The sequence below is a fragment of the Strigops habroptila genome, chromosome 22 (genome assembly GCF_004027225.2).
Source record: "Strigops habroptila isolate Jane chromosome 22, bStrHab1.2.pri, whole genome shotgun sequence".
Taxonomy (NCBI): domain Eukaryota; kingdom Metazoa; phylum Chordata; class Aves; order Psittaciformes; family Psittacidae; genus Strigops; species Strigops habroptila.
Genome location: NC_044298.2, coordinates 959,885 through 981,536, shown reverse-complemented (window position 1 = coordinate 981,536; position 21,652 = coordinate 959,885). Strand labels below are relative to the sequence as shown.

At 67.2% G+C, this 21,652-nt stretch overlaps 7 protein-coding genes across 10 annotated transcripts; 2 read left to right on the top strand and 5 right to left on the bottom strand.

Moving 5' to 3' along the window:
* Positions 1-9: 9 nt before the first annotated feature.
* Positions 10-3,712, bottom strand: CRTC2 (CREB regulated transcription coactivator 2). The gene is made up of 3 exons (XM_030474140.1): positions 3,525-3,712; positions 795-896; positions 10-299 (listed from the first exon to the last, which is right to left on the bottom strand). The coding sequence occupies exons 1-3, from the start codon at positions 3,696-3,698 to the stop codon at positions 105-107; spliced, it is 471 nt and encodes a 156-aa protein (XP_030330000.1). The 5' UTR covers positions 3,699-3,712; the 3' UTR covers positions 10-104.
* A 570-nt stretch (positions 3,713-4,282) lies between these two features.
* Positions 4,283-8,912, bottom strand: SLC39A1 (solute carrier family 39 member 1). Its single transcript, XM_030474133.2, has 3 exons — positions 7,752-8,912; positions 6,964-7,094; positions 4,283-6,217 (listed from the first exon to the last, which is right to left on the bottom strand). Exons 1-3 carry the CDS (start codon positions 7,930-7,932, stop codon positions 5,585-5,587), a joined length of 945 nt encoding a protein of 314 aa, XP_030329993.1. The 5' UTR covers positions 7,933-8,912; the 3' UTR covers positions 4,283-5,584.
* On the top strand, positions 5,843-10,960 carry CREB3L4 (cAMP responsive element binding protein 3 like 4). 3 transcript variants are annotated; one of them, XM_030474130.1, is made up of 8 exons: positions 5,843-9,502; positions 9,640-9,722; positions 9,809-9,886; positions 9,970-10,076; positions 10,162-10,230; positions 10,301-10,376; positions 10,458-10,542; positions 10,629-10,897. In XM_030474130.1, the coding sequence occupies exons 1-8, from the start codon at positions 9,172-9,174 to the stop codon at positions 10,814-10,816; spliced, it is 1,017 nt and encodes a 338-aa protein (XP_030329990.1). In that variant the 5' UTR covers positions 5,843-9,171; the 3' UTR covers positions 10,817-10,897. The 3 variants fall into 3 exon arrangements, with proteins under 3 accessions (XP_030329990.1, XP_030329991.1, XP_030329992.1); XM_030474131.2 differs by having other exon boundaries at positions 7,716-9,502; positions 10,496-10,542; positions 10,629-10,960; XM_030474132.2 differs by lacking the exon at positions 9,640-9,722 and having other exon boundaries at positions 7,726-9,444.
* On the bottom strand, positions 10,882-12,364 carry JTB (jumping translocation breakpoint). Its single transcript, XM_030474137.1, has 5 exons — positions 12,182-12,364; positions 12,053-12,093; positions 11,436-11,521; positions 11,268-11,347; positions 10,882-11,178 (listed from the first exon to the last, which is right to left on the bottom strand). Exons 1-5 carry the CDS (start codon positions 12,229-12,231, stop codon positions 11,022-11,024), a joined length of 414 nt encoding a protein of 137 aa, XP_030329997.1. The 5' UTR covers positions 12,232-12,364; the 3' UTR covers positions 10,882-11,021.
* RPS27 (ribosomal protein S27) lies at positions 11,314-15,886 on the top strand. 2 transcript variants are annotated; one of them, XM_030474139.1, is made up of 4 exons: positions 11,314-11,321; positions 15,359-15,467; positions 15,555-15,665; positions 15,787-15,886. In XM_030474139.1, exons 2-4 carry the CDS (start codon positions 15,449-15,451, stop codon positions 15,813-15,815), a joined length of 159 nt encoding a protein of 52 aa, XP_030329999.1. In that variant the 5' UTR covers positions 11,314-11,321; positions 15,359-15,448; the 3' UTR covers positions 15,816-15,886. The 2 variants fall into 2 exon arrangements, with proteins under 2 accessions (XP_030329999.1, XP_030329998.1); XM_030474138.1 differs by lacking the exon at positions 11,314-11,321 and adding an exon at positions 15,050-15,151.
* On the bottom strand, positions 12,675-14,260 carry RAB13 (RAB13, member RAS oncogene family). Its single transcript, XM_030474136.1, has 8 exons — positions 14,060-14,260; positions 13,747-13,807; positions 13,598-13,658; positions 13,436-13,513; positions 13,274-13,363; positions 13,115-13,180; positions 12,972-13,022; positions 12,675-12,878 (listed from the first exon to the last, which is right to left on the bottom strand). Exons 1-8 carry the CDS (start codon positions 14,181-14,183, stop codon positions 12,804-12,806), a joined length of 606 nt encoding a protein of 201 aa, XP_030329996.1. The 5' UTR covers positions 14,184-14,260; the 3' UTR covers positions 12,675-12,803.
* Positions 15,887-17,198: 1,312 nt separating the features above from the next.
* Positions 17,199-21,224, bottom strand: ECM1 (extracellular matrix protein 1). The gene is made up of 7 exons (XM_030474129.1): positions 21,107-21,224; positions 20,404-20,475; positions 19,377-19,669; positions 18,958-19,299; positions 18,311-18,531; positions 17,505-17,589; positions 17,199-17,419 (listed from the first exon to the last, which is right to left on the bottom strand). The coding sequence occupies exons 1-7, from the start codon at positions 21,147-21,149 to the stop codon at positions 17,243-17,245; spliced, it is 1,233 nt and encodes a 410-aa protein (XP_030329989.1). The 5' UTR covers positions 21,150-21,224; the 3' UTR covers positions 17,199-17,242.
* Positions 21,225-21,652: the final 428 nt, after the last annotated feature.

Sequence of the window (21,652 nt, the reverse complement as noted above, 5' to 3'; positions counted from 1 at the left end):
CCATGGGTGCTGATCCCAAGGGAATGCTGCCTGGCCATCAGTGCTGATCCCAAGGGAACGCTGCCTGCCCATGGGTGCTGATCCCAAGGGAATGCTGCCTGCCCTTAGCTGCCGATCCCGCGGGAACGCTGCCTGCCCATGGGCGCTGATCCCGCGGGAACGCCGCCCGTGCTGAAGGATATCTGCCGCACGTATCTCCGCAGCGGGGATCCCATCCGGCGCGGGTCCCGCTGCACCCGCTCCACCAGCCCGTGGTGCCGGGTGCTGCGCGCAGAGTCCAGCGGGGAATGCAGCGGGCCCTGCGGGGACGGGAGGCCGGGATGGGGCCGGGATGGGGCCGGGATGGGGCTGGATGGGGCCGGGATGGGGCTGGGATGGGGCCTGGATGGGGCCGGGATGGGGCTGGATGGGGCCGGATGGGGCCGGGATGGGGCCTGGATGGGGCAGGGATGGGGCCGGATGGGGCCGGGATGAGCCCCCCCCGCTGCCAGCGCCAGGCCGAGGGATCAGGGAACCAGGGAATGACCCCCCAGCCATTCCCATTAACGGACCCACACCCGCGGCGCGGGAACGCTTCCCCGGATGGAGACTCCAGCATTCCCATTCCGATCCCGACCCCCCCTGAGATGGATAAACTCTTCCCAACAACCCCCCCTTGGCGCAGCTTGAGCCTGTTCCCTCTTATCCCAGCGCTCCCGAAGGCTCCGTGCTCCCTGTTGCTCCTGCCCAACGCAGCCCATTCCCCGCTATCCACATGGATCTGCCCCCCGGCGATGCCCGATCCCGGTGCTCACCTGGAAGTCGGGAATGCCGCTGCCCAGCTGGTTGACGTTGGGGAGGGAGCCGCTGTAGTAGGGCCCCCGGCTGTGCGCCAGCCGCAGCTTCTGCGCCTGCAACTGGGGCCGAGGGGGGGGAAAAGCAGGATGAGAGGCAGGGAAGCAGGGATCCGGGATGCTGGGATGGTCCCGGGATCATCCCGGCCAGCCCCATCCCCAGGGATGAGCTCAATGAGCTCCCTGCTGCAGCGCCCAGCGGGAGGTGATGCCGAAGCGAGGCACGGGCAGCCCCAGCGGCTGCGGGAATGGGGTGGGAATGGGGCAGGAATACGGGAAGGAATAGGGCAGGAATTGGGTGGGAATGAGATGGGAATAGGGCAGGAATAAGGCAGGAATAAGTGAAGGAATAGGGCAGGAATAGAGGAAGGAATGGGGTAGGAATAGGGCAGGAATAGGGCAGGAACAGGGCAAGAATAGAGGAAGGAATGGGACAGGAATAGGGCAATAATAGCGTGGGAATGGAGTGGGAATAGGGTGGGAATAAGGCAGGAATAAGGGAAGGAATAGGGCAGGAATAGAGGAAGGAATGGGGCAGGAATCGGGCAGTAATAGGGCAGGAATGAGATGGGAATAGGGCAGGAATAAGGCAGGAATAAGGGAAGGAATGGGGCAGGAATAGGGCAGGAATAGAGGAAGGAATGGGGCACGAATAGAAGAAGGAATGGGGAAGGAATGGGCTAGGAAAAGGGCAGGAATAGGGCAGTAATAGGGCAGGAATGGGGCGGGAATGGGGTGGGAATGGGGTGGGAATGGGGCAGGATGTGCTCAGCACCTCCCCACATCGCAGCCATCGAGCCCGGAGGAGGCTCCGCTGGGATTTTCCAGCCTCTCCATGGGCGCAGGAACGGTGCTGAGCCCCCAGCGCCACATCCCCCCCCCGCAATTCCCAGCATCCCGGAGCCCCCTCCCTTGGAGGCAACAGCTTTTCCAGGCAGGACCTCGCCCCCCCGCCCGGAGCGCCGGGAACGCCGGGGCTCATCCCGGGGCGCTGCTCAAGGCTGCGGGATGGAGCCGGGCGGGAGATAACGGGCTGGGGGAGGAAAAGCCTCCGGAGAAGGAAAACCGGGAGCGGGGGGGGGGGGGGGCAGCTCCCGCCTGGCTCCGGCCCCACCGACATCCCGGAGCGGCACAAACAGGCGGGAATGTCCCGGGGGACGCAGGCTCCCCATGATCCCTGTTGGGATGGCAGCTTGGGAATGGCAAAGCCGGGAGCACCACATTCCCAAGCGTCATTCCAGCGAAATCCAGCCGAAAAGCAGGCTCCTGGTATCCCGAAATTCCCACCGGGAATCCCAAGGCACAAGGCGGAGCAGCGGCTCCATCCCTAAGGATGCCATGGGGGCTAAAGCCCTCCTTAGGTTCCATGTGTGAGGAATCGGCTCCCAGCGGAAGCGTCCCGGGATTGGGATTGGGATTGGGATTGGGATTGGGAAGGGCGGGGAACCGGGGCCCGCTGCACATTAACCAGCTGTTTGCTGTGCAAACACCTGCGGGAGGCTCCCGCCACCGCTCCCATCGGGATGCGCTGCCCCAGCTGGGAATGCCGCCAGAGGCACCGGCGGGAACCCGCCTTCCAGCGCCATTCCCAACCCGGACACCCCCGTTCCCAGCGACCCCGAGCGCCTCGCTGCTCCAGCGGGAATCCCACCGCATGATGCTCCTCGCGGCACCATCCCGGCGGCCCCCCCATATCCCAAAGCACAGCATTCCCCATGGAACACCCCCCCATCCCCTTCCCCATCCCGACGGGATGCATTTGACAGCTCCAGCCCAGCGAAGGCGGGACGGAGCATGCGCTGCTTCCCATGGGAATGCCGGCCCCATCCCTGTCTCCGGGGGCCGGGATACGGCGGGATCCACCCCTGGAGCCGAGGGCACCGCGACCCCCCCATCACCGCTGCTGATTCCAGCCGGGATGGGCATCGGGAAGCGGAGCCCCACGGCCAAGGCAACGGCCCCACATCGAGCCTGGGGACCCCCCTGCACCCCAGAAACAGCCCATGGGGGGTACCCCCATATAGAGCCCATGGGGGGGGTACCCCCATTCACAGCCCATGGGGGGTACCCCCATATAGAGTCCATGGGGGGGGGTACCCCCATTCACAGCCCATGGGGGGTACCCCCATATAGAGTCCATGGAGGGGGTACCCCCATTCACAGCCCATGGGGGGGTACCCCCATATAGAGCCCATGGAGGGGGTACCCCCATTCACATCCCATGGGGGGGGTACCCCCATATATAGCCCATGGGGGGAGTACCCCCATTCACAGCCCATAGTGGGGGGGGTACCAATATATATGGCCCATGGGGGGGGGGGAACCCCACAAAGAGCCCATGGGGGGGTACCCCCCGTATATACCCCCATGCACAGCCCATAGTGGGGGGGTACCCCAATGCACAGCCCATAGTGGGGGGGGTACCCCCATACACAGCCCATAGGGGGCTGCCCCATCACCCCTGCACCCCCGCACCCTATATTGCGCCCCACAACCAGGCCCCCCCCATTCCTCCCCCCACACACCCCGAACCCCCTCTTTTCCCTCCATAGACCCACATTGCGGCCCCCCCCCGCCCCATAACGCATCCGGTTGCACCCGTTTAACGCCGTTTCACCCCGTTTCACGCCGTTTCCCGGCGCCCGGGGCGCACCGGGCCCGTTGCGTGCGGCGGGGCCGGGCTGGGCTCACCCGTGTGGAGCAGATCTCCATCATCACCTCCTCGAAGGCCGCGGTCTCCTCCGCCTGCCGCTGCTTCTGCAGCGCGATCTTCTCGCTGAACTTCCGCGGGTTGGAGCCGCCGCCACCGGCCGAGGAGCCCGCACCGGGCCCGGGCCCGGCCCCCGCGCCCGCCGCCGCCGCCATCTTCCCTCCGCTCAGGCCCCGCCGCCGCCGCCACCGCGGGGCACGCTGGGAAAGGGAGTCCGAGGGCAGCTGCCGCCGATGGGGTAAAGGGGGCGAAAGGACTACAAGTCCCGGCAGCCCTCGCGGCGGGCACGCAAGGGGTGATGGGAAATGAGGCCTCGGCCTAGCACGGGGAGGGACTGACTACAACTCCCGGCGTGCACTGCGCGGCGGCGCAAGGCCAGCGGAGGGCGGGGCTGAGGGAGGGGAGAGGGGGCAGCTGACACCCCCCCCTCGGCCCATAGAGCTCTATGGGGGGTACAATGTGACCCCCCCATATAGCCCCATACACAAAAATGGGGGTCCCGGACCCCCCCAGCCCATATAGCCCAATGGGGGGGGTACAATGTGACCCCCCCCATACAGCCCCATACACAAAACTGGGGGCTTCGGACCCCCCCCCAGCCCATAGAGCCCTATGGGGGGACACAATGTGACCCCTCCCATATAGCCCCATACACAAAACTGGGGGTCCCGGACCCCCCCAGCCCATAGAACCCAATGGGGGGGTTACAATGTGACCCCCCCAGGCAGAGGCAGCACCATCAGCTCAAGTCCTTTATTCATCCAACACCTCTCCCCAACTTGGGGGGGTCAGGCTGAGCCCCCCCATACTATAAAGGCACTTATGGGTGTGTGTATGTGGGGGGGGGCACACACTCAGCCCCCCCCTTCATCCTTAGGGGGCAGCACCGTTCCCCTTGTGCGGAGCAGGAAACTGAGGCACGGGGCTGAGCCTCGCCGGGACATTGGGGGGCCCCCTTGGGATAGAGGGGGGGCCCTTTGGCACTTGGGGGTGCAGAAGGGAATAGGGAATGGGGAATGGGGAATAGGGAATAGGGAGTGGGGAATGGGGAGTGGGGAGTGGGGAATGGGGAATGGGGAATGGGGAATGGGGAATAGGGAATGGGGAGTGGGGAATGGGGAGTGGGGAATGGGGAATGGGGAATGGGGAATAGGGAATGGGGAATGGGGAATGGGGAGTGGGGAGTGGGGAATGGGGAATGGGGAATAGGGAATGGGGAATGGGGAATGGGGAATGGGGAATGGGGAATGGGGAATGGGGAGTGGGGAAAAGGGAATAGGGAATGGGGAATAGGGAATGGGGAGTGGGGAATGGGGAATGGGGAATAGGGAATGGGGAATGGGGAATGGGGAATGGGGAGTGGGGAATAGGGAATGGGGAATAGGGAATGGGGAATGGGGAATGGGGAATGGGGAGTGGGGAATGGGGAATGGGGAATGGGGAATGGGGAATGGGGAATGGGGAATAGGGAATGGGGAGTGGGGAATGGGGAGTGGGGAAAGGGGAATAGGGAATGGGGAATAGGGAATGGGGAGTGGGGAATGGGGAATGGGGAATAGGGAATGGGGAATGGGGAAAGGGGAATGGGGAATGGGGAATAGGGAATAGGGAATGGGGAATGGGGAAAGGGGAATGGGGAATGAAGAATGGGGAATAGGGAATGGGGAATAGGGAATGGGGACTGGAGAACAGGGAATGGAGAATAGGGAATGGGGAATGGGGAATGGGGAATAGGGAATGGGGAATGGGGAATAGGGAATAGGGAATGGGGAAAGGGGAATGGGGAATGGAGAATGGGGAATGAAGAATGGGGAATAGGGAATGAGGAATGGAGAATAGGGAATGGAGAATAGGGAATGGCAAATGGGGAATGGGGAATAAGGAATAGGGAATGGGGAAAGGGGAATAGGGAGTAGAGAATAGGAAATAGAGAATAAGGAACGGGGAACGGGCAATAGGGAATGGGGAATAGGGAATGGAGAGTGAGGAATGGGGAATGAGGAATAGGGAATGGGGGGCGGGGGAAGGGGGACGGGGGGTCTCATATCTTGAGGAAGAGGATGGCGGTGACGAGCGCGAAGCCCGCCAGCAGCAGGATGACTTTGGGCACCCGGTGCCGCGGCGCCCCCAGCTCCTGCGGCAGGATCTCCAGGAAGGTGACGTAGAGGAAGGTGCCGGTCGCCAGCCCCTCCAGCACCCCCCGGCACAGCCTCTGCCGCGGGCCCGCGCCCGCCGCCACCGCCGCCCCTATCGCGACCCCCGACGGCGACATGACGGAGAAGAGCACCAAGGAGGCGGCGACGGCGGGCGGGCGCAGCCCCCCCCGCAGCAGCTTCAGCGCCAGGCTGAAGGCGACGGCGCCCTTGTGCAGCAGCAGCGCCAGGCAGAGCCGCAGCACCGCGCCCTGCGCCTCCTGCAGCCCCAGCGCCAGCCCCTCCAGCACGGCGTGCAGCGCCAGCGCCAGCACCAGCGCCGCGCTCCGCACCGCGCCGCGGGCTCCGCCGGGCCCCGCCGCCGCCGCCGCCGCCGGGCTCTGGATGGAGGCGGAGGGAAGGAGGGAGCGCGATTCATCCGCGACAGGCGCCGGGTCCCGCTGAGCCAGCGCGATCTGCTCCAGCACCAGCACCAGGAAGAAGCCCATGGCCAGGATGAACTCCGCGAGCGGGAATTGCAGCTGGAAGGGGACAGGGGTGAAGGGAGGTGGAGACCGCCCGCCTGCGCCCGGCGCCCTGCCCGCCATGGGGAAGGAAGCCGGGGCTGGCGGCTGCCGGGAAGCAGCGGATGGAGGGAGGATGTTTCCATGAGTCACAGCAGGACACGAGGCCCGTCCCCTCCGGCCCAGTCTCTGCTGTTCCCACTCTCGCATCCTGCTCCTCTCCATCCCCTCCACACGGTGCCAGACCCCCCATCCCCATTATCCCATCCTCTCGTCTCTCTCATCATCATCCCATCCTCACTGTCCCCATCCCCATGTTCCCATTCCCACAGGTCCCATCCCCACCTCTCATCTCCCTCCTCATTATCCCATCCCTGTTGTCCCCATCTCCATCATCCCATCCCTGTTGTCTCCATCTCCCTCATCCCATCTCCATCATCCCATCCCCATCATCCTATCCCCGTTGTCTCCATCCTCATCATCCCATCCCGCCACCTCACCCCCACCATCCAATCTCCTTATCCCATCTTCATTGCCTCCATCCCCACCTCCCCATCCCCTCATCCCATCCTCTCATCCCATCCCCATATCCCGTCCCCATTATCCCATCCCCTCATCCCCCTCCTCACCACCCCATCCCCACTCTCCCGTCCCATCTGACCCCAATCCCAGAGGCAGGGTTCCCTGGGGGTGTCCCTGCCCCGGGAGGGGTGTCCCTGCCCCGGGGGGGGTGTCCCTGTCCCGGGGGGGTCCGGGGCACTCACGGTGACGCGCAGCCCCTCCAGCGCAGCACCGATGCTGCTCAGGTAGTCGGGCAGCAGGTCCAGCAGACACGTGCCCAGGAACACGCCGCCGGCGAAGCAGCTCACCAGGCTCAGCACCGGGCTGCGGGCGTCTGGGGGGGGGAACACGGGGCTGAGACCCCCCCCGTGGGACCCACAGCACAGCCCCTGTGTCCCCCCAGCTCCCTGGACACCCGGGAACCCCCCAAATCCCATTGGACCCCCAAGAACCCCGGATACATCTTGCACTCATAGGATCCCCACATCCCCGTTGTGTGATGATGGCGATGAAGACAACAGGGATGGGATAAGAGGATGGGATGGCGGGGATGGAGACCCCCCTGGCGCCCCAAGACCCCCTAACTTCCTTATCCACCCCCATGCTACTGAGCCCCATTGGATCCCCCAAACTCCCCTGGACCCCCCCAACTCCCTAAGACCCCCCTGGGCCCCTCAGCCCCCTTAAATCCCTGAGGACCCCCCCAGAACCCCAAATACACCCCAGACCCCCTGATTCCCATAAGATACTCCAACCTCCCCCTTATCCACCCCCAGGACCCCTACGACTACTACTACCCCTCCGAGCCCCCTTGGTCCCCCCAAACTTCCCTGGACCACCCCAACTCCTTAAGACCCCCCTGGACTCCCCAGACCCCTTAAATCCCCCCCAGATACATCCCAGAGCCCCTCAGGACCCCCCAAGTTCCCCATAACCCCCCCGAAACCCGTTAATCCCCCCCCCCGTCCCCATCCCGTCCCGTCGCCGTTACCGGCGGCCGCGAGGGGCTGCCGGAAGCAGCAGAGCGGCCCCAGCCCGCAGGCGAGCGGCAGCAGCAGCAGCAGCACCAAGGAGCCCAGTTTCGCCTCCAGCCCCGGCGGGGGCCGCGGCGCCGTCCCCGGGCTCCAGGCGAGCTCCGCCGCGGGGCTCCAGGCTCCGGCACCCGCCGCCATCGCGGCCCCGAGCTCAGCGCTCCGGGGGGAAGCTCCGCGCCGCCGCCTCCGCCGCGCTGCGCATCCCGGCGTGAAGCGGGGCTGGGACGGGCCCCCCCACCCCGGCCCCCGGTGACTCACCCGGCCCCGACCCGCAGCGGGATTAAGGACCGGGACCGGGATCGGGATCGGAAACGGGAAGTTAGGACTGGGATAAGGGAGCCGGACCGGGATCCGGATGAAGGACTGGGATCGGGGGCCGGAACTAGGGACTGGGATAAAGGGCTGGGACCGGGCTCAAGAACCGGGCTCGGGACTGGGATGAAGGACCGGGACCGGGATCAAGAACTGGGATCGAAAACCGGAACTAGGGACTGGGATAAAGGACTGGGGCTGGGATCAGGGACCGGGGTCGGAGACGGGAAGTTAGGACTGGGATAGAGGATTGGGACCGGGATTAAGGACTAGGATCGGAAACGGGAAGTAGAGACTGGGATAAAGGAGTGGGGCCGGGATCGGGGGCCGGAACTAGGCACCGGGATAAAGGACTGCGACCAGGATCAGGGGCCGGGATCGGGGACTGGGACAGGGATAAAGAGCCGGGATCGGGGAGCGGAACTAGGGATTGGGATAAAGGACTTGGACGGGGATCAGGGGCCGGGGTCGGAGACGGGAACTTAGGGCTGGGATAAAGGACCCGGACCGGGATCGGGGGCCGGGATCAGGGACCGGGATGGAGGACCAGGACTATCGAGCTGGGATCCCTGATCGAGGACGGGACCAGGGGCCGGGATCAAGGACCGGGACCGGGACCAGGGCCCGGGACTGAGCCCCCCCCGCACTCACCGCTCTCTACATCGTCTCCGCCCGTCCCCGCGCCCTGGAGGGCGGAGCCCCGCGGGCCTCAGCCAATAGAGACGCAGGAACCCGCTACATGACGGGCGTGTCAGCCAATAGGAAACGAGAACGCGCAGCGGCGGGAGCGCGCAGCGGCGCGCACACGTGTCCCGGTCCCCCGGTCCCGCTCCCGTTACCCCCCGTTACCGGGGGGGGGGGGGGGGGGGCGGCACCGGCCCGTCCCGCAGCGAGCGCGCCCCAGGAGCGGGATGTGCGGGGCCGGGGCAGCCGCTGCCCCGGTAGAGGCTCGGGGGGGGTGCCCAAGGGGCGGCCCTTTGCCGCCGGTGCCCGGCTCCGGGGCGGGACTTGGCCGCGCTGGCCCCGGATCCCGGAGATCCTGGTGCCGGGAGCGCAGGGCGAGGGATGGAGCTGGAGGCGCTGGAGCTCCCGGATGGGCTCTTCCCCGATGTCCCGTCCCCCGGCTCGGAGCCGCCGGCCGCGGGCTGGATGCTCCCCGCGGGGCTCGGGGCAAGCGGGAACCCGGCGCCCCCCGGTGATGGCAACGGAGGGGAAGCGCTGGAGGGGAAGGCCGAGGAGCTGCTGCGGCTGACGGTGAACCCCGACGTCGCCTGTGGGCTGGACACGGCCCCGGAGCCCCCCCCGGCCTCCGACCCCGCTCCTGCTGCCCTCTACGAGGTGATCTGCGACCTCAGCGCCCCCCCCCCGGCCCGCGGCGCCGGCTCCGGCCAGCTCGGTCAGTGTGGTCCGGGCGGGGAGGAGCGGGCAGGGACGGGCTGGGACGGGCAGGGACAGGCAGGGAAGGGCAGGGACACGCAGGAGCGGGCAGGGACATGCGGGGACGGGCAGGACATCGCTGCCTCCCCCTCGCAGACAACTGGCCGTGCCCCACGCTGCTGCCCGGCTCCTGCCTCATCGAGCTGGCCCCTGCCCCCCTGCCCGCCCCCAGCCCCACGGTGAGTCCCAAATCCCTCCCCCCCGGCCTGGCCCCACACATGGGTGCATGTCTCCCCATGTCCCCCCATGTCCCCTCTCTCCGCAGCTGCTCCTGACCGAGGAGGAGAAGCGGCTGCTGGCACAGGAGGGGGTGACGCTGCCCCACAACCTGCCCCTCACCCAGGTGGGTCCATGGGGAGGGGGTGTGGGGGGGGGCGATGTGGGGCAGAAGCCACCCCCCGACCCCCCCCCCACTGCCCCCCCCAGGCTGAGGAGCGGGTGCTGAAGAAGGTGAGGAGGAAGATCCGGAACAAGCAGTCGGCTCAGGACAGCCGGAGGAGGAAGAAGGAATACATGGATGGGCTGGAGAGCAGGTGGGGGCCGGGGGCGCCCATTCCCGGTATCCCGGCTCGTTCCCGGTGTGTCCTCACCCGTATCCCTGTGTGTGCCCCGGCGCAGGGCAGCCGCGTGCTCCGCGCAGAACCGGGAGCTCCGCAGGAAGGTCCAAGAGCTGGAGCAGCTCAACGGGTGAGCGCGGGGCCGGGACGAGGCTCCGGCGGCGCCGGGATAAGGCGGATGCTGATCCCTCATCCCGCAGGTCCCTGCTCCGGCAGCTCCGGGCGCTGCTCAAGCCCACGTCGGAAAAGGCCGCCCAGACCAGCGCCTGTGCCCTGGTACGGAACCGGGCCCAGCACCGGGGTCGCAGCCAGCGCCGGCGCTGCTCCGGCACACACCGCTCCCCCTTCCCCCCCCAGATCCTGGTCCTATCCCTCGGCCTCATCCTCTTCCCCAGCTCCAGCCCCTTCCGCCGGGATACAGGGAGCAACCGGCCCATTGGAGGTAATGGGGAGGCTGTGGGAGCAGCACGGGGTGTCCGCAGCATCCCCCCCCCCCCCCCAGCACTGCCCATCCCGGTGTTCCCACAGTCATCTCCAGGAACATCCTGACCCAGGATGCAGCCGGAGAAGCCGCATTCCCAGTGCTGGGAATGGAAGAGCCCGGCCCCGCAGGGGATGGAGCTGATGGGGAGCCCCCCCTGAGCTCCAACTCCTCCAGCCAGGCCCCAACGGGGGACATGGAGACAGGGATACAGGGACACGGGGATGAGATGTGACCGGGAGCAGGGGGGGGACACCCAGCCCGGGCTCCCCAGAGGCAAATAAACCACTTTGCACCCAATGTGGGTGCCCCAGGACCAGGGTTTATTGCACGCTCCGGGCACCCCTCAGCCAATCCCATGGGATACCGCAGCGGGCAGCTCCGGCAGGATCCCGTGGTTCTCATTCCATCCGGGAGCAAAGTCCTTGGCTCCAACGCAGTCAAATGGACTCGATTTGCTTCCGCACCTTCTCCAGAGCTTTCCTGTCCAGGACACGCTGGCGACACACCACGAGCACGGCAAACACGGCAGCGACACCCATCATGGTGCCCACGAACCTCCAGAACACGTGGGCTTCCATGACGGCGGAGCGGCAGCTGCGCCACGGCGAGAGGTGGGAATGCCGCTGGGAATGCCGGCCCCAAATCCCACCCCTTCCCACCCCCCCCCCGGAACCCGCACCCACCTCTTGAACTCGTCCCTCTTGGACGCGGTGCAGCTGATCTGCTCCACGAAGCCCGTGGGGCTGCACTCGGCCACTGTCTTCTGCAATGGAGAGGGGCCCATGGAGGCTGCGCTATGGGGCAGCGCAGCCGCGGGGGGCCGGGGGGAGCCCCGGTGCTGCCGCACTCACCAGCTGGAAGCTGGAGCAGCGGGAGCACTCCTGCGCCACCACGAAGTCCTCGACCCGCCAGCACGCCGGGGCCGCCACCGGGCTCGCTGCGGGGAACCGGGGCTCAGCACCGGGGCCGGGGCCCGGGCTCCAGCCCCTGCTCCCGACTCCAGATCCCGGTCCCCGGCTCCAACCCCCGATCCCCAGCTCCAGCCCCCGGCTCCAACCCCCGGTCCTGGCTTCAGATCCCGGCTCCAACCCCCAGTCTCCAGCCCCAAACCCCGGCTCCAGATCCCGGTCCCCGGCTCCAAACCCCTGTCCCAGTTCCAGATCCCAGCTCCAGCCCCCGGTCCCCAGCCGCGATTCCCGGCTCCAAGCCTCAGTCTCCAGCCCCAAACCGCGGCTCCAGCCCCCAGCCCCGACTCCAGATCCCGGTCCTGGCTTCGGATCCCGGCTCCAACGCCCGGTCCCCAGCCCCAAACCCCGGCTCCAACTCCCGATTCCCGGCTCCAAGCCCCGGTCTCCCGCCCCAAACGCGGCTCCAGCCCCCAGCCCCGACTCCAGATCCCGGTCCCGGCTTCAGATCCCGGTTCCACCCCCCGGTCCCGGCTCCAAGCCGCGGTCCCGGCCGCGCTCACCCGAGCGCCGCTCCTCACTCGCCGCCATCGCCGCCGCCGGCCTGCGGAGAGCACAGGGACAGGGTGAGCGCCGCGCTGCGGGCGGAGCCGCCCCCCGGAGCCGCCCCCCGGCCGCGGGGCCGCGCTGACCTGACGCCGCAGAGCAGGAGCCCCAGCGCGGCGCAGAGCGCGGGGCCCATCGCGGCGCCACCGGACACCGCGGACACCGGAGCTACCGCAGCGCCCCCCGCGCCGCCATCTTGGGCCGGCGGGAACGCGAGGGGCGGGGCTTGCGGCTAATTAGGGAGGCGTGTGGGCGGGGCTTGGTGCGGAAAGGGGCGTGTCCTCGGCAACAGGCGTGGCTTGGGCGGGGCGTATATTTAAGCCAATGGGGCGTGGTTTATAGGGGCGTGGCTTACATTGAATAAATGCCTTACTATGAAGGGGGCGTGGCTTGCAGTGAAGTGGCGTGGTTTACACTAATAGATGAGATAGGGAATGGGCGTGGCTCGCAGCGGAGGAGGCGTGGTTTAGGTCGAAGGGGGCGTGGCTTTCCGCACCTCCCGCCCGCCCCGGGTCCCCCGTTCCCCCCGCCGGGCCCGTGTCCCCCCATTCACCCCCCATAGAGACACCGGAGACGGGGCAAGGCACAAGCTGGGCTTTATGGCACGAGGTGCGGACCGGGGAGGGGGGGGTTAGCCCCATATCCCCCCTTCTCCCCTCCTTGGAACCGGGTGTCTCCCCCCCCCAGAGACGCGCTGTCCCGGTGGCACTACACCAGGGAGCATTTACCCCCCGTCTTCCTTGGGGGGCCGGGCTCCAACAGGGGCTGGCCGCTGCTGGGGGCCTGGAAGAGGGAGGGGAATGAGTCAAGGGGGGGGTCTGGAGCATTGGAAGGGGGGGGACACCCCTCCGGACCCCCCCGTCCAGCCCCACTCACTGCTTTCCGATAGGATTTCTGCAGGATATCCCGTGCCAGCGTGCTGAAGGCCTGGGGAAGGGGGGGCACAATCAGTGCGTACAGCAATGGGGCACCCCCCCCAATATGGGGACCCCCCTTAAAGGATGGAGACCCCCCCTCACCTCCTCCACGTTCACACTGGACTTGGCGCTGGTCTCAAAGAAGCGGATCCCGTGTTCCTTCGCCAGCTGTGGGGCAAGGGGATATCACCCTTTTTGACCCGAGTGCCATGGGGGGGGTGCCCCCCATCTCCCCCCCAAGCCACATAGTTGCCCCCCCACCTTCTCAGCCGCATCCCGCTGCACTTTGCGCTTCTCCTCCATGTCACACTTGTTGCCGATGAGGAGACGCTCAACCCCGGCAGATGCGTTCTGAAGGCAGGAAAGGATGAGCAGGATCCCCCCCCGGCACCCCAGTATCCCCCCCCCGTGTCCCACACCCACCTCCTTAATGCTTTTCATCCAGTTTTGGATGTTCTCAAAGGATTTCTCGTCGGTGATGTCGTACACCAGGATGATGCCCTGTGGGGATGCGGTAGTCAGTGGGGCAGGGACCCTCTACATGGGTTTGGGGGGGGTTTCCTTGTACCCCCCCTCTCAACATACCACAGCTCCCCTGAAATAGGCTGTGGTGATGGTTTTGAAGCGCTCTTGTCCCGCTGTGTCCCTGTGGGAAAGGCAGAGGATGAGGGGGGAACATTGGGAACATTGGGGGGGAGGGATAACCCCCAATTTCCCCCCCCCTTTTCACTCACCAGACCTGCAGCTTGATCTTCTTCCCATCGATGTCCACCATCCGGATTTTGAAGTCGATCCCTAGGAAGGAAGGAAGGAAGGAGGAAGTAAGAGTGGGGCTGGTGATGCACCCACAGCCCTGATCCATATCCCAGCCTCCAGCTTCCCGGGACAGAAAGGAAGGACAGAGTCCTGGCTGGATATTTCCTGCTCCAGCCTCAGGGAATGGCTCCATCGGCACATTGAGGGCTTGGAGGAGGAGGAGGGATGGGATGGGATGGGGTGGGATGGGGTGGGAGCGCCCCCCGACGTGTCCCCCCGCCGCGGACCCACCGATGGTGGAGATGTAGGTGCTGCTGAAGCTGTCCTCGGCCAGGCGGATGATGAGGCACGTCTTGCCCACTCCGCTGTCCCCGATCAGCAGCAGCTTGAAGAGGTGATCGTACGCCTTGGCCATGGTCCCCCCCCTGCCCCGGCTGCCGACAGCGGGACCGGACACCGGGACCCGGCCCCCCCCACCCCGGGGCGGAGACTTGCGCCCTTCCCAATATGGCGGCCCCCATTACCCGTCCCAATATGGCGGCCCCATTACCTTCCCAATATGGCCGCCCCCATCGCCCTTCCCAATATGGCCGCCCTTTCCCAGGCAATGGAATAGGCTGCTCCAGGCAGGGATGGGATCATCGCCCTGGGATAGGATCATGGAATCAACTGGGTTGGAAAAGCCCTTTAAGATCATTAAGTCCAAGCGTTGACCCAGTACTGCCGTGGCCATCATGCCTATGAGGCGCAGGGCATGATGCTGGCCATGCTGTTGGCTTCTTGGCTGCCTCATGTCCCGCTCCATCAATCCACACCCCAGTTCCCTTTCCATGGGCAGTTTCCAGCCCCTCATCCCCAAGCCTGGAGCGTTGCAGGACCCAGCACTTGTTAGACCTTGTTTGAGGTGTTCTAACACCCTCAGTGCCAAGGTGGCCTTGGCAGTGCTGGGAAATGGTTGGACTCCATGGTTTAGACATAAGGAAGTTATCCCTATGAGGATGGTGGGACACTGGGATGGGTTGTTGGAGAAGGTTTGGATGAACCATCCCTGGCAGTGTTGGACACAGGGGCTTGGAGCAACCTGCTCTATGGAAGGTGTCCCTTCCCATGGCTTTAGATGAGCTTTAAGCTCCCTTCATCCCATTCCATGCTTCCAAGAAGCTCTTTCCCAACTCATTCCACCCTATGCTATGACCCTATACCCACCCAACATGGCGGCGCCCACACCCCTCCAGCATGGCGTCCCGCATCCCCAACATGGCGCCGCCCATGAAGCCACCCCCCTCCTTCCGCCCTTGCGAGGAAACCCCGCGGCCGCTTTAACCCCTCCCGCCTTCCCTCAGGCCCCTTTCCGGCCGCGGCTCCGCGCTCGCCGCCATGCCCGTGAGCACCGCGCCGGCACCGGGCGCGTCCCGCGGCTCCCCCGGCCGCCGGGGCCGGGGCTGGGGGGCGGCGGGGGGGTGCCCGGGGGGGTGTTCGCGGGGTGTTCGCGGTGTTGCGGGGCGGGGCGGGTCGCTCCGTGCCCGCCGCCATGGACCCCGCCGGGGTGCGCAAGATGGCGGCGGGCGCTGAGGCGGCTTCTCCCCGCAGCTCGCCAAGGACCTGCTGCACCCCTCGCCCGAGGAGGAGAAGAGGAAACACAAGAAGAAGCGGTTGGTGCAGAGCCCCAACTCCTACTTCATGGACGTCAAGTGCCCCGGTAAGGACATAACCCCGCAGGGTCTAATGGCGGGGGGGATCCCAGTGTCCCGGTGTCCCGGTGCCAGCGCTGCCGCCGTCCCCGCAGGGTGTTACAAGATCACGACCGTGTTCAGCCACGCTCAGACCGTGGTGCTCTGCGTTGGCTGCTCCACCGTCCTGTGCCAGCCCACGGGGGGCAAGGCTCGGCTCACAGAAGGTAAGAATCCCTTTTAACCCCGTCGTTTGGGCGTTTAGGGGGTGTTTTCCCCATGGAATTGGGGTTGGGAGCGAGGGAATTCCCGGTTTAAGGAAGGTTTTATCATCCCCCCCCCTTCCAGGCTGCTCCTTCCGACGGAAGCAGCACTAATGGATGCGGCACCACTGGGATCCTCGCCCTGGCTCCGTGTTGATCCCAATAAATTTTGGATAAAATAAGGAGAAATGGATGGGGACGTGGGTGATCCCGCCGGGAATGCTGCTTCTCATAGACCAGAACGTGGCACGGCCACGTGCGAGTGGGAATAGCCTTCCCGGCAGGAAGGAGCAGGGATGCAGCGCCCGATCCCGGGGTGGATCCCTCCAGGCAGCGGTGGATCAGGAGCAGGATGGGATCCATGGCCTGGGGACGGCATCGGGGAGCTCTCAGCCTTCCCAAGTGGCTTTTCCAAAGCTTGGGAATGGGAGGTGGGGGTCTCCAAGGTTAAAAAGGGGGGAATTGCTGCTGGGAATGACGGGCTGTGAGGAATGGAGTGGGGGGGAGAATCCAGCGGGAGCCCGGGCGGGATCCCGGGATCATGGGCAGCTCCCGAGGCTTCCCCCGGCGGAGGGGTGGGGTGGTGGGTGCTGTTGGATCGGGAATAGGGGTCCCACAGCAGGGGCGGGGGCTGCTGCCTCCCTGGGGATGGTGGAGGCCGGGGGGGTGACCCCCCACCAAAGGGGGCTGTAGGGACATGGGGACACCCCCCGAGACGTGGGGACACTATGGGGAATATAGGGATGTGGAGACACCATAGAGGGGGACACACACAGTGTGGAGCTTGGGGAGACCATAGGGGACATGGGGACACCCCAGGAGACATGGGGGGCATGGGGACACCATGGGGGGGACACACCCGCCCTGTGGAGCCTGGGGACATCATGGAGTACACAGGGACATGGAGACACCTCCAGGGACATAGGGGCATCCCAGGGGGGGACACATACCCTGGGGAGCTTGGGGGATCATGGGGGATGCAGGGATATGGGGACACCTCGGGAGCCATGGGGGCTGTAAGGCCATGGGACCACCCCGGGATGAGGCCGATGTGGGGCACAGTAACACTGGGGGGCCATGGGACCACCCCAGGGTGAGGCTGATGTGGGGCACAGTGACACTGGGGGGCCATGGGGCCACCCCGGGATGAGGCCGATGTGGGGCACAGTGACACTGGGGGGCCATGGGGCCACCCCGGGATGAGGCCGATGTGGGGCACAGTGACACTGGGGGGCCATGGGGCCACCCCGGGATGAGGCCGATGTGGGGCACAGTGACACTGGGGGGCTATGGGGCCACCCCAGCGTGAGGCTGATGAGGGGCACAGTGACACTGGGGGGCCATGGGGCCACCCTGGGACACCCCTTATGGGGACACTGAGGCGCAGGGACCCCCTATACACCCCATGGGGACACTGAGGTGCAGGCCCCCCCCACACCCCATGGGGACACTGATGCACAGGCCCCCCCCACACCCCATGGGGACACGGAGGCGGTGGGGGGTGACAGCGCAGCACCTTTATTGTTGTGGCCCCGGGGGGGTCACTCCTCGTGGCCGGGGGGCGGGGGGGGCACGGCCAGCCCCAGCGTCACCCGCGCCAGGTACGTGGCGTCGAAGCAGCGGCGCTGGGCGGGGGGGTCCCCCCGCGAGCAGCAGCGCTGGGGGTCGCGCCAGGGCCCCCCCTGGGCGCTGCACAGGGTGGTGATGGCCTGGCCCAGCTGCGGGGGGGGGCAGTGTTAGCGGGGGGGGGGGGTCAGGGTGGATGGGGGGGTAAAGGATGGGGGGACCCCCCCAGACACTCACCTGCTCCTCGGTGCAGGCGCGTTGCTCCTGGGGGGGCCGCGGGCAGCACGAGGTGATGGCCCCCAGCAGCTCCGGCACCGGCCGCCTGCGGGACATGGGGGGCACCCATGGGATGGGGGGGTCAGCAATGGGATGGGGGCACCCATGGGATGGGGGGGCACCCATAGCATGGGGGGTCAGCAATGGGATGGGGGGGCACCCATGGGATGGGGGGGTCAGCAATGGGATGGGGGCACCCATGGGATAGGGGGTCAGCAAGGGATGGGGGGGCACCCATAGCATGGGGGGTCAGCAATGGGATGGGGGGGCACCCATAGCATGGGGGGTCAGCAATGGGATGGGGGGGCACCCATAGCATGGGGGGACCCATGGGATGGGGGGACCCATGGGATAGGGGGCAGCAATGGGATGGAGGGCACCCATGGGATGGGGGGGGCAGCAATGGGATTGGGGGGTCAGCAACGGGATGAGGGGGCACCCATGGGATGGGGGGCACCCATAGGATGGGAGTCACCCATGGGATGGGGGGGGCACCCATAGGATACGGGGGCAGCAATGGGATGGGGGACGCCCATGGGATAGAGGGGGCAGCAATGGGATGGGGGGCAGTGATGGTTTGGAGTTCAGCAATGGGATGGGGGGCACCCATGGGATGGGGGGCAGTGATGGTTTGGGGTTCAGCAATGGGATGGGGGAGGGCAGCCATGGGATGGGGTCCCCAGTGGGGCGGGGGGTCCCCAATGGGATGGGTGAGCAGTTGGTTGGGGGTCCCGGTGGGGCGGGGGCTCGGGGGTCCCGCGGCGCACCTCCTGCTGAGCAGCCTGGCGGGCCCGCAGAGCGCCCGCAGCAGCGCGGGCCCGGCCCGCGCCAGGCTCACGTTGTGCAGCTCCCGCTCGTAGCCCGGGTCCGGGGCGGCCGCCGCGAAGCAGCGGGTCTGCGCCGGGCCCGGGCCCCGCCGGCAGCAGCGCTGCTGCCGCGCCGGCACCGCCGCCTCCTCCCGGCACAGCCGCTCCAGCCCCGAGCGCCACTGCGGGACCGGGGGGGGGTCAGCGGGACACTGCGCGCCCCCTCCCGGGAACCGGCCCCCCCAGCCCCTGCGTGTCCAGGGGGCTCGGGGCACCTGGATCCACCCCAATACCTGGATCCTCTTCGTGGATCCTTCTGTCCCTTCTCGGGATCCCCGGGTCCCTCCTGGATCCCCCCCCGCGTCCCACCAGCCCCCATCTGTGTGTGACTGCATCATTCCTGGGGTACCCGCGCCCCAGCCCAAACACCAGGAACCCCTTCCTGGGTGCCTCCATCCGCTCCCCAGACACCTCGATCCCTCCAGAACGCCCATGTCGCCCCATGATCCCATGTTCCCAATGTCCCCCCATGCTCCCCATGTCCTCATGCCCCCCATGCCCCCAATGTCCCCCCGTGTCTCCCCATGCCCCCCCTCCCCACCACTCACGGCATCATGGGCGCACTCCAGGCTCCCGTTGCGGCAGCAGCGCCCATAGTCCCTCTCCAGGCGGAGCTGGAAGCGGGCGATGGGGCCGGAGGGGCCGGAGGGGCCGGGCCGCAGCCCCCGCAACCCGCAGATGTTGCCCATGTTGGAGGCCGTGGGTTGCCCGGGGGGGAACGGGACCGTGTCGCGGGGGGGCGCTGCCGCCACCGCAGCATCAGCGGCGGCCTCGGCGCGGCCCTGCACGAAGCAGCGCCGCCGGGCCGCGCCGCGCAGGCGGCAGCAGTGGAACTGCCGCGTCTTCACCCCGAACTCATCGGCGCAGAACGCGTCCAGCACCTCCATCCACTGCGGGACAGCGGCGTCAGGACCCCCCCGTGTGCACCCGGGGTCCCCCCCGCCCCGGTCCCCCCCGGTTGACTCACGGCGCGGCGGGCGCAGGGCAGGGTCCCGTTGCGGCCGCAGCACGAGTCAATGCGGGGCCCGAGCGCGGCCAACGCCGCCGCCTGGCGCCGGAGGTGGCCGAAGGAGCTCGGGGGCAGCGCGGGGGCCGCGGGGGGCAGCGGGCGGTGCCGGCAGCGCTGGGTGATGGCGGCGGCCTCGGGCCATGGCGGGGGGAAGCCGGGCACGGTGTTGGGCCACGCCGGGGACGGGGCCGCGGTGGCGGCTGCGGCCACCGCGTCCGGGGGCAGCCGCAGGACCAGCTCCTCCTGCAGCACTGCGGGGTGCGGGCGCTTGCGGTGCCCATCGCCGGGCGCGGCTGACACCGCCCCCCCCCCCCCTCCGCGGTGTCCGCGGGGCTCCGTGTGCCCCTTGTCCCCAGCAGCACCTTGACCCCCATCCGTGTCCCCCCACCCGTGTCCCTCCTGTCCCCATCCCTGGATGCTCCCCTCATCCATGTCCCCATCCCAAGGTGTTGCCCCCATCCATGTCCCATGTCCCCTCATCCATGTCCCCAAGTCCCCCCTGTCCCCCTCCCTGGATGTTCCCCTCACCCATGTCCCCCTCCCAACGTGTTGCCCCCCTCTTCGTCACCCTGTTCCCCCCATCCATGTCCCATGTCCCCTCATCCACGTCCCCATGCCCCCCATCCATGTCCCCTCAGCCACGTCCCCATGCCCCCCCATCCATGTCCCATGTCCCCTCATCCATGCCCCCCCATCCATGTCCCATGTCCCCTCATCCATGTCCCCGTGTCCCCCCTGTCCCCCTCCCTGGATGTTCCCCTCACCCGTGTCCCCCTCCCAACGTGTTGCCCCCATCCCCATCACCCTGTTCCCCCCATCCATGTCCCATGACCCCATGTCCCCCACCCATCTCCCCATCACAAGGAGTCCACCCCCATCTCCCCATCCATGTCCCCTCCTTATCCGTGTCCCTCTGTCCCCAACCCCATCCATCCCCATGTCCGCCCCGTCCGCACCCCCACCCCTGGGTGTCCCCATCTCTCACGCTGCTGGATGTGGGGGGGCTGCAGGTCCAGGCTCTCCTGTACCACATGTTGGGGTGGCTCCGGGGCCACCACTGTGGCGGACACAGGAGGTCAATGGGGGGACCCTCACCCGCCCCCATGGGGTTTGGAGCCCCATGATGGGGAGGAGACCCAAGTGAGCCGGGCGAGGACCCAGATGTGGGGCGGGGACCCAGATGTGTGACCGAGGCATTCGGGGTGGGGACAAGAGGCATCCGGGGAGGGACCCAGATATCCAGGAAGGAGACCCAGTGTTTGGGGTGGGACCTGGGCACCCAAATGGGGACCCGGGAGTTCGGGAAGTGGATCCAGGAGCAGGGGAAGGAGACTTGGGAACCCCCTTCAGGAAGGGGACCCCGTGTCTGGGATGGGACCCGGGCACCCGAATAGGGACCCAGGTCTTCAGGAAGGGGACCCGGGGACCCGGGAAGGAGACTCAAGTGTCTGGGAAGAGGACCCACAGATGTGGGGAGGGGACTTGGGAAGTCGGGAAAGGGGCTCAGGGGGTCGGGAAGGGGACCCACAAGTGCGGGAAGGGGACCCACAAGTGCAGGAGGGGGACCCAGTGTCCGGGATGGGACCCGGGCACCCAAATAGGGACCCAGATACCCGGGAAGGGGACGCAGGTGGCCGGGAAGGGAACCGGCATTCCCGAAGGGAACCCCGCCGCGGGTCGGGACTCACCGCCAGCGCCGAGGAGGAAGAGGAGGATGCTGAGGGCAGCCATGGGGCGGGCGCTGTGGGGCTGGAACCGGCGCTGTGGGGCTGGAGCCGGCTCCGGGCTTATGAAGGGCTGAATCCTGAGTCACGGCCTGACGTGGTGTGGGGCGGGATGGGGGAAGACGGGGGGGGGACGCGCGGACACAGGACACACGGACACGGGGGGACTGCGGGTCCCGCATCCCAAACAGGGCCACGATCGTGCCCCCAACCATGGTGGCCCCTGTCCCCCCCATAGCTGCCCCTGTCCTCCCCCATAGTGGCCCCTGTCCTCCCCCATAGTGGCCCCGTCCCGCCCCACAGTGGCCCCTGTCCCCCCGCCCCGTCACGCCGAGGGGAAGCAGCCGCATTTTTGCGGTTTTTGCCCCATTTTGGGCCCTGCCCCACCCCGTGAGTCACCCCCGGACGAGGGGGGGTGGACACGGGGGGGAACCCCCAATCGGGGGGGGCTCAGTTCGTGTGTGTCCCCCCCCGGAACCCCCGATGTGAGGTGTGGGGAGGAGAAGAGGC

What these genes read in the sequence shown, in the direction of transcription:
- RPS27 (XM_030474138.1), top strand. An exon ending in CATGGACGTCAAGTGCCCCG is followed by an intron (nt 15,468 to 15,554) that starts GTAAGGACATAA and finishes CCGTCCCCGCAG; the next exon opens with GGTGTTACAAGATCACGACC. An exon ending in CAAGGCTCGGCTCACAGAAG is followed by an intron (nt 15,666 to 15,786) that starts GTAAGAATCCCT and finishes CCCCCCTTCCAG; the next exon opens with GCTGCTCCTTCCGACGGAAG.
- SLC39A1 (XM_030474133.2), bottom strand. Translation starts at nt 7,932, where the DNA reads ATGGCGGCGGGTGCCGGAGCCTGGAGCCCCGCGGCGGAGCTCGCCTGG. An exon ending in GCAGCCCCTCGCGGCCGCCG is followed by an intron (nt 7,095 to 7,751) that starts GTAACGGCGACG and finishes TCCCCCCCCCAG; the next exon opens with ACGCCCGCAGCCCGGTGCTG. An exon ending in TGGAGGGGCTGCGCGTCACC is followed by an intron (nt 6,218 to 6,963) that starts GTGAGTGCCCCG and finishes GTCCCCTTCCAG; the next exon opens with CTGCAATTCCCGCTCGCGGA.
- CREB3L4 (XM_030474130.1), top strand. Translation starts at nt 9,172, where the DNA reads ATGGAGCTGGAGGCGCTGGAGCTCCCGGATGGGCTCTTCCCCGATGTC. An exon ending in ATGGATGGGCTGGAGAGCAG is followed by an intron (nt 10,077 to 10,161) that starts GTGGGGGCCGGG and finishes GCCCCGGCGCAG; the next exon opens with GGCAGCCGCGTGCTCCGCGC. An exon ending in GAGCAACCGGCCCATTGGAG is followed by an intron (nt 10,543 to 10,628) that starts GTAATGGGGAGG and finishes GTGTTCCCACAG; the next exon opens with TCATCTCCAGGAACATCCTG.
- JTB (XM_030474137.1), bottom strand. Translation starts at nt 12,231, where the DNA reads ATGGGCCCCGCGCTCTGCGCCGCGCTGGGGCTCCTGCTCTGCGGCGTC. An exon ending in GCTGCTCCAGCTTCCAGCTG is followed by an intron (nt 11,348 to 11,435) that starts GTGAGTGCGGCA and finishes TCTCCATTGCAG; the next exon opens with AAGACAGTGGCCGAGTGCAG. An exon ending in AAGAGGGACGAGTTCAAGAG is followed by an intron (nt 11,179 to 11,267) that starts GTGGGTGCGGGT and finishes GCCGTGGCGCAG; the next exon opens with CTGCCGCTCCGCCGTCATGG.
- CRTC2 (XM_030474140.1), bottom strand. Translation starts at nt 3,698, where the DNA reads ATGGCGGCGGCGGCGGGCGCGGGGGCCGGGCCCGGGCCCGGTGCGGGC. An exon ending in TGGAGATCTGCTCCACACGG is followed by an intron (nt 897 to 3,524) that starts GTGAGCCCAGCC and finishes CCTCGGCCCCAG; the next exon opens with TTGCAGGCGCAGAAGCTGCG. An exon ending in GCGGCATTCCCGACTTCCAG is followed by an intron (nt 300 to 794) that starts GTGAGCACCGGG and finishes CCGTCCCCGCAG; the next exon opens with GGCCCGCTGCATTCCCCGCT.
- ECM1 (XM_030474129.1), bottom strand. Translation starts at nt 21,149, where the DNA reads ATGGCTGCCCTCAGCATCCTCCTCTTCCTCCTCGGCGCTGGCG. An exon ending in TGCCCTGCGCCCGCCGCGCC is followed by an intron (nt 19,300 to 19,376) that starts GTGAGTCAACCG and finishes GCTGTCCCGCAG; the next exon opens with TGGATGGAGGTGCTGGACGC. An exon ending in GCCAGGCTGCTCAGCAGGAG is followed by an intron (nt 17,590 to 18,310) that starts GTGCGCCGCGGG and finishes CATGTCCCGCAG; the next exon opens with GCGGCCGGTGCCGGAGCTGC.
- RAB13 (XM_030474136.1), bottom strand. Translation starts at nt 14,183, where the DNA reads ATGGCCAAGGCGTACGATCACCTCTTCAAGCTGCTGCTGATCGGGGAC. An exon ending in GGATGAAAAGCATTAAGGAG is followed by an intron (nt 13,364 to 13,435) that starts GTGGGTGTGGGA and finishes TCCTGCCTTCAG; the next exon opens with AACGCATCTGCCGGGGTTGA. An exon ending in AGCGGGATGCGGCTGAGAAG is followed by an intron (nt 13,181 to 13,273) that starts GTGGGGGGGCAA and finishes CTTGCCCCACAG; the next exon opens with CTGGCGAAGGAACACGGGAT.